The 8,992-nt window shown below is 35.1% G+C and overlaps 1 protein-coding gene across 1 annotated transcript in view; it reads right to left on the bottom strand.

The window, feature by feature from the left end:
• Window positions 1-5,251: 5,251 nt before the first annotated feature.
• Window positions 5,252-8,992, bottom strand: part of EYS (eyes shut homolog) — a 287,935-nt gene continuing 284,194 nt past the window's right edge. Inside the window, exon 5 of the mRNA XM_036768324.1 lies at window positions 5,252-5,384. Within this exon, the coding sequence (XP_036624219.1) occupies window positions 5,252-5,384 (133 nt within the window). The remainder of the gene's footprint in view (window positions 5,385-8,992) is intronic.

Here is an 8,992-nt window from a genome sequence, read left to right as displayed (position 1 = left end):
TTACTTTGCTTTCCAAGTGCCTGTACTAGTTGTAATAATGGATTTGTATGTGGAATGGCCATGCAATGGACAGAACCCTGTCTGCTAAAACATCCCTCTAATCTATGAGATCTTCTATGTTCAGTGTGTCTGTATTGTCTCTAAATGTTTAACAGTATGTAACTCTTTCTTGGGTACCCTAACCTTCATCTTTACCTTCTACCTATTCCCTTTTTAGAGCTTAAGCAACTATTGAGAAATAATCAAAGAGCGCTCAATGAACATCGGATACCAACTCAAATAGTTGCCGGCAGATTCCTAGAGGCCTCACATTTAGTCAAGTCTTCGTCATAGTACCTGTAATTTTGTGTCTATGTAATTGTTACATGATACAAATATATACCAAAATGATCCCTAAAGTTTTCACAGCCTACACTTAAATATGTCAGATCTTAGGGCCGAATGAATGATAAATCATTATTCAAGATCTTCCATATTATAGTGTAAGCCTGGCTTTTCTTCCTCCCCACCCCCACCCCCAGTTCCTGCAAGATCTTGAGACTTTCCAGCTTGGAATAAAGAATCAAACATTAACCTCTCAGACATCTGCTCTCTGGCTGATGGGCCCAAATAATGGAATACACTAGGAGATAGGCCTGAACAAAGAACAGGTAACTCTTAAGACAAAGGACAGGAAATTCTGAAACTGCTTCTTGAGGACCTAGCCAGTTCTCAAAAACAAAATGATTAACAAGATCTTCCCCTCCTGAGGGGAGTGGCTGCTCCTTCTGGAGAGCGACATCCAGGACAGTTAGCAGTAGGCCCTCCTTGTTCAGGAGGCTATAAAAGTCCCCATGTGGAACAAGCTAGTGAGATCTCACTTATGGAGAGGATCAGTTTCCCTTTTGGGCCTTGATCGAACTGGGCTGTGTAAACCAGGACCCCCCCTCAGCTTTGAGACGATCAAGTGCTGGAGTTCCCCTGAGAGGTGATGAATCTATGTTGTTTGTGTCTTTTTCTTTGTTTTGTTATCTGTGTTTGTTAAAGTATTTCCCTGTCTTTCAATAAAAACCATGTTCTCTCAGGAGTGTGCCTTATTGCCAGTGTGAATCCAAATCCGAACCTAACTTAGCTTAACTGAACAGAAGGAAACAATCCAAATATCACAGAAATACAGGCAGAATCACCTAACACCTTGCAGCTTCTACATTGAAAGATCAAAGGGCTGTAATATATTTCAAAAGGCAAAGGAGCTTGGATTACGACCAAAAATCAACTATCCAGCAAAGTTGAGCATAGTCTTTCAAACAAGAAGATGGACATTCAATGAAACAAGAGAATTCCAGACCTTCCTAATAAAAAGTCTAGAGCTCAATTGAAAATTTGATCTTCAAATACAAGAGTCAAGAGAGGCATTAAACAGTGAAAAAAAGAAAAAAATTTCCTATTCAATAAAGGCAAACTTTATATCCCTATATGGGAGGATGATACTTGTTAATCTTGAGAATGGTATAGCTGTTATGACATTTAAAAGGGATATACATAGACAGAGAGTGTGGGTATAAATTAACTGATGTGATGATAAAACCTAATTTAAGGGTGCAAAGTGATTGTAATTGGAGAAGAGCTAAGGAGGAAGCAGAAAAGGGCAAATTACATCACATGAACAGGCCAAAATAAACAGAAGAGCAGTGTTTGAGATGTACTCTCATCAGATTTGGTTCAAGGGGGATAGAACATACTCTGCTAAGTACAGAAATCAAAATTACGCTACAGGCAGTAGGATGGGAAAGGGGAAAGAAAAGGAAGGCGGGAGCTTAGAAGGGAGGGAAAAAGTTGTAAGGGAAAAGGGTATGGGGGGCTGGTAGGGAGAGAATATGGAGGGAGGTGTTGGTCAAAAGCAAAACTCTTTTGAGGAGGGGAAGGGAGAAGGGAGAAATAAAAGCATAAATGGGGAAAAATAGGATGGAGAAAAAGACACAGACAGTAATCATTACTGTGAGCATGAATGAGATGAACTCTCCCATAACACAGTGGTAGATGGCAGAAAGGATTAAAAACCACAATCTTAAAACATGTTTTTTTTACAAGGAACACATTTGAAAAAGGGGAATACACACAGGGCAAAGTAAAAGGCTCAAGTAGCACAGATACTTGAAGTGTCAGCTGAAGTAAAAAAAAAAAAAAAGCAGAGCTAGCAATCCTAATCTCAAACAAAGCAAAAGCAAAGATAGATCTAATTAAGAGATAAGGAAGGAAACTATACTTTGATAAAAGGCACCATATAAAGTGAAGTAATATCATTATCAGACATGTACAGACCAAGTGGTATAGCATCCAAATTCTTAGAGAAGAAGTTAAGGGAGTTATAGGAAGAAATAGACCACAAAACTATTTCAGTGGAGCACTTCAACCTCCCAATCTCTGAACTTGATAAATCTAACCTCAAAAAAAAAGAAAGAAGTTAAAGAGGTGAATAGAATTTTAGAAAGTTAGATATTATAGACCTCTGCAGAAAACTGAATGGGGATAGAAAGGAATATACCTTTTCCTCAGTGGTTCATGGCTCATACACAGAAACTGATCATGTACTAGGGCATAAAAATCTCACAATCCAGTGCAGAAAGGCAGAAATAGTCATCCTTTTCAGATCATGATGAAATAAAAATTATTTGTAATAAAGAACTTTGGAAAGATAGACTAAAAATTAATTGGAAAGTAAATAATCTAATCCTAAAAAATGAGTGGGTCAAATAACAAATCATGGAAACATTCAATAACTTCACTCAAGAGAATGACAATAATGAGGCAATATACCAAAACTTATGGGATGCAGCAAAAGCAGTTGTTAGGGGAAGTTTTATATCTCTAAATTCTTACATGAATAAAAGAGAGAAAAGGGAGATCAACAAAATGGGCACGCAATGAAAAGGTGATGAAAAGAACAAATTGAAAATCCCCAATTAAATATCAAATTATAAAAACTGAAAACCAAAGGAGAGACTACTAAAATTTAAATCAATAAAATTACTGAACTAATAAATAAAACTAAGAGCTGTTTTTATGAAAAGAAAAATAAAATTGATAAACCTTTGGTCAATTTGATTTTAAAAAAGGACAAAGGAAACCAAATTACCAGTATCAAAAATGAAAAGGGTGAATTTGCCTCCAATGAAGAGGAAATTAAACCAATAATTAGGAATTATTTTGCTCCACTGAATGCCCACAAATTTTATAATCTTAGGGAAATGGATGAATATTTACAAAAATATAAATTGCCCAGATTAAAAGAAGAGGAAGTAAAATATTTAAATCACCACATCTCAGAAAAAGAAATTGAACAAGCCATTGGTGAACTCCCTAGGAAAAAATCTCATGTAGATTCTAAAAAACCTTTAAAGAACAATTACTTCCAATATTTTATAGACTATTTGGGGAAACAGACAAAGAAGGAGTCCTACCAAAGTCTTTTCATGACACAAAGATGGTGCTAATACATAAAGCAGTAAGACTCAAAACAGAGAAATACAATTACAGACTAATTTCCTTAATAAATATTGATGGAAAAATTTTAAATAAAATGTCAGCAAAAGATTACAACAACTTATCACAAGAACAATGCACTATAATCCAGTAGGATTTATCCCAGGAATGCAAAGCTGGTTCAATATGAGGAAAAGTATCAGTATAATTGATCATATCAACAACAAACTAGCAGAAACCATATGATTATCTCAATAGATGCAGAAAAAGCTTTTGACAAAAAGCAACATTCATTCCTATTAAAAACACCAGAAAGCACAGGAATAAATGAAGTCTTCCTTAAAGTTATAAGTAGCATCTACCTAAAATCATCATTAAGCATTATATGTAAGGTGGATTAGCTAGTGTATCAGTAAGGCAATAAACACAACATCAACAATAAGCATGAATATGGCTATGTAGTTCTGTATCACAAAGTATGAGGAACTCTCCATAAAGAAGATAAAAGAAGGACACCATTTATTCAAACACTAGAAAGCCATATCCCAGAACCAAACGTTCAGCTCCCACAACCAGTCAACCCACTTTATCATAACAGCAAAGAACTGACTCTAAATGACTAGGAAGATAAGGATATAGTTATGAAATTGTTTATTCTTTTTAATCAAGCAATCTAACTACTAAGTTTATTCCCAATGGGAGCAACTGCCTCTAATATCCAAAAGCTAGAAAAAGTGATGTTATCAGAATTAAGAAATGACATAGCAAATTAAGCATATAAATGGTATATGGAAATGATTATATGAATGTATATGTACACATATACATATATGTATATATTTTTCATATTTATACATGGATGAAAATACACACATGCATAAGTCTCAATATGTAAATACATGTATGCTTATATATGTGTACATTACAATTGAATGCATTTACAATGCATATAAGTATCTGCATATGTATCTATCTTTTTAAATGCCTAATGTATTTAAACTATAGTATTACACAATAAACTTGTCAGCCCTCCCTACATCTTAACCATCACTTATCAGAATGTAAATTCCTTCAGAATATAGTTTACTTCATTCTTTATCTTTGTATCTCTTGCATCATACCTGGCAAATAGAAGACACTTAACATATGCTCACTGATTTGTTTAAAGATTGAACATATCAAAGAAAACTACTTAAGGAAAACTCACTGAAAAAGTATGTTTGCCAGGAATTGAAACATGCATATCTGTGGTCTCTTGTTTTCATCAACTATTCTCCCATATCAAGATTTGTCATGGCAATTAATCTGCTTAGAGCTGAATTTCAGCATTCTTTCACTTCTATTTTACTGTTCACTGCATGCATTGTCCTCTTTGTTCCAACTCCACCCCCCCAAACTAAAAATCATCAGGAAGCATTCAAAGTATTTTTGTTTGCTTTTAAAAATGATGTTGATTTTCTTAATTCATGATCTGATTTATAGAGTTGAGTGTATTAGCCAATGTAATTTTTTATCTATGAAGGCTTATGATAGCAAAACACAATTAGCTATATTTTCCTTTTGCAATAAAAGTACTGTCCATTATACTTACTTAATGTTCCACAGAGCATAATTCTTTTGTGAAATGCACAAAAATCCATATTACTGGGCTTTTTCTGTCTTGTATTATTGATTTAAATAAATAATGCACATACAAAGATATGTTTTTTTTGTCACTTAGATGGACAAATGTTTTCGAAGTTGTGACTAGGTGAAGCTTTTATATTTTGACGTGTTGAATTAACTTGCCTTATATTAAAATACTTACTTTGAATCCTCCAATTATATTGAAATACAATCCTTCATTCAGACAGTTGATACTGAGTAGTCTGCAGTAGTCAATTACTTCCTCACAGTTCCTTCCAGTGAATCCTGGTATACATCTGCAAAAATCATGAGTGTGTTTTAGAAGATATACATTTTAAAATACACTTTCACCTCATTACATTCCAAAGTTACAATTAAACTATATTCTACCAAGGATAAGAATAATTTTGCTTTATATCAGATGCACAAGATAACTTATTTTTATAACTTGTTATTAGGGGATAGGGACTGCACCTATGAGTTCATTAACTTGGGACAGAGGCATCAAATTTCAACCAAAACTAGATTAAAATATAATTGGGACATGTTTATCAAAGGATATTAGAATACCTTAGAACACAGATAAAGATGTTTTGTTGTTTTCTAAGTCAATGTGCAACCGGGAGGCATCCATTTGTATCTGAGTTTAACACGCTGGTGACGCTGGTGTAGGGAACTCCTAGATAAAGAAACTCCCTCTATCAAAGTAATGTGACATTTTCTCCACACTTAATGTCTTAGAAAGTTCCAGAGAGCTCTGAGAGGTGAAAGGAAGTGTCAGAGGTAGACCTTGAAAAAATCTTTCTGTATTAGACACTACCTGTCTATGCACTTAACCAAACTGCTTCTTGACATGGCATTAACTTTATTTACTTTGGATGCATTTTAGGAGAAAAAAATACTTTTTTTCAGGAAGAATCACTGAAAACATTGTTTTTAACTGGATAGTTTTAATATTATCTTTTGGGAATTCATGTGCAAAATCAACCTTGAGCTAAAATGATATTTAACATTAAACCATCAGGTTTTGACAGCTATTAGGAGAGATGAGTCTATTATGGAGAAATGGGAGGAAAATGATGAAAAATGAGATTAGGATCCGTTAGCAGAGTCATTATGCACTGTTGATTATCTAATAGGAGACAATAATGACACACTTGAGTTTGAGGAAATAGTGTAGGGAGCTCTGTTGAGGATAATAGCATGACCACAGTTGGGTTTGTTTAATTATAATTATAGATTTCCTTTAAAGAAAGAAGCTAACATTCTCTTCTCCAGTAGTGCATTAGCTCTACTCTATATGGTGCACAGAGACTATTTGATGGCTATGAACATGTGTACTTAGCCTGGCTTCCTTTACTCTCATTCTCAATAGTTAATAAGAATTCCCAGCCTGCCTGGCAGTCTAAGTCACTTTCAATAGACTTTTTTTTATCTTTTATAGTCTCTGTTTCTATCTTTATTTTTATCTCTCTCTTCCTACCTTACTCTCTCTCATACTGAAATGAAAAGGAAGAAAGCCTACATAAGTTTTAATATTTATCATAGAAGCCAAAATATTATACCTTTAAAATTCAGAGCAGTTATAAAGAGTAAATAAATATAGCCAGATTTTCATATTGGTATTAAAATAATCTTATTAAACCAAATTATAATTTGTAAGGTAAAAGAATTACACAATATATTTTAACAATTTAAGTAGAACGATGAAAGCACCACACGACAAATAAGCTTTATGATTCCCTCATATAGCTCTCCTTTGTGGGTTACAATTAAGAATCATCTTGCTATATCAGTAATCATTGAAAATATATTTGTCCCATTTCTCCACAAAGGCCAAAGAATTAATGCAGTATCCTTTCTAGCCTAAGAAACTGCTGTTCTCTCTTCCCTGTATCTTCAAGAGCAATTGGATGATGTATTTTGGACCAGTTACAAGGGTATTAAGACTTAAGAAATTATTAATACATCACATAATGAGACAGAACATACTTCACCATTTCAATTGTTTTGCTCCCTAGTCACAGTACAAGTTGATACTGGTTTAAACAATTCATTTTCTTTTCTTTCTTTTTTTGTTTATTTTAGTGCTATTTTCTGCCTAATGAGCCACCTCTAAGTTAGTAACTTTCCCCCACTGGAGGAGAGTGCCCAGAAGTGTCTCTAATATTTGAAGAACATATTGGATAGAATTTAACCTATTATGTTTTAATTTCTGGTTTTGTAGTTATTCATTATATTTGATGTAAATAATAGATTTGAGTACTGGTGACTACTATAATAAATTTTAAAAAGGTAAAAAAAAATTTGAATTTCATCAGCAAAGTGAAATATAATTTTAGAGTTATTCCAAACTAATAATTACAGTATGTTTAGTCTTTTATTTGGTGGTAAGAACTGTCTTTTGCCTCTTTGGGTATTCCCAGCACTCAGCTCAGTTACTAGCACTTAGTGGATGCTTAAAAATATAAAATGATTCAAATGATTGACTCACAGACCCTACCTCCAGCTCATTTAATGTACATTAAATATTGTATTACCATTGCCATGAAAGCATGTTGAATCAAGTAGAATGAGAATAGAAAAATTTTGACCTGTAAAAGAACTTTATCTTCTAGTCCGACTCCTTTATTTTTATAAGAAGAAGAAATTGAGTATCAGAAAGTCTAACTGATAAATGTTCACTGAGATATAATTAAATTTCAATAACTGCGGAATAAGAATGTATATAACCAATGTAGCTATATGTGGTGTTAACTATGATTAATGACTTTCCTTACCCATTTAATAGGCCTCAGGTAGAGCTAGTTAAGGGAAGCTTGACTAGGGGAGACTTGTTTGCAGGCAGGCCCACACCCTTTTTGCTGATAAGGTGCTAAGTTCCAGGCCCATACACTTTTGCTGATTAGGTATGAAGCCCTCAAGCCCTCAGAAGGGTAGATGGACCCTGAGGATAGCCATTAAGCTCAGAACGCAGCCCTAGGAGAAAGAGACAGAGTGACTGAGAGAAAGAGACATGGGGAAAGAGAAAGAACTGCAAAGGCAGAAAGAGAACTGGAAGAGCTGGGAAAACTGCAAGGGCTCTCAGAACTACAAGGTCTCAGAAATGAGGGAGGAGAAATGAGGCAAGCAGACAGCTAGTGTTTATGAGTGAGTGGGAATGGACTAAGCAGAAGGGAAGGTTACAGGATGGCTTGGCTCCTTGCTGTGACATTGTGTTTTAATTTCCTTGCTGTTATATCGAAGTAGACTTACTGGTTTTGTGATACAATTACTGCTAAGCCAAATTGGGGTTATTGGTTTTGGGATTTCATCCCTTGGTGTCCAAATAAATGTTTTACTTCTTCTGCCTTTTATAAAGAGGGTCTCTTATAGTTTGAGATTTTGAACTGTACAGGCACATTCATGGGCACCATCAATATCATGAAATCTTGCCTTACTGTTAAAGTATGCATTTAAAAATTAGGTTAAGAATAAGGTAAGGCAAGTTTACAATTCCATAATTTCTAAAATAAGGTTATTCATAGCATAGTGGCTCTCAAATATCTACATTAGTAATTTGCTATTTGTAGAATGCATTTATAGAGGGGCGGAGCCAAGATGGCAGCTGGTAAGCAGGGACTAGAGTGAGCTCCATTACCGAGTCCCTCCAAAATCCTATAAAAAATGGCTCTGAACCAATTCTAGAACAGCAGAACCCACAGAAGAGCAGAGGGAAGCAGGGCTCCAGCCCAGGACACCCTGGATGGTCTCTGGGTGAGGTCTATTCCACACGGAGCTGGGAGCTGGGAGCTGGGAACGGAGTGGAGCAGAGCCCAGCCTGAGCAGCATGGACCATCCAGACCAGAAGCCGGGCGGAGGGGGGCCCTAGCGCCCTGAATATGTGAGCTGTGGCAGTTACCAG

The sequence above is a fragment of the Trichosurus vulpecula genome, chromosome 7, assembly GCF_011100635.1.
Source record: "Trichosurus vulpecula isolate mTriVul1 chromosome 7, mTriVul1.pri, whole genome shotgun sequence".
NCBI lineage: Eukaryota > Metazoa > Chordata > Mammalia > Diprotodontia > Phalangeridae > Trichosurus > Trichosurus vulpecula.
The sequence above is the reverse complement of the archived record's forward strand: the minus strand, read 5'-3'. Positions and strand labels throughout refer to the sequence as shown.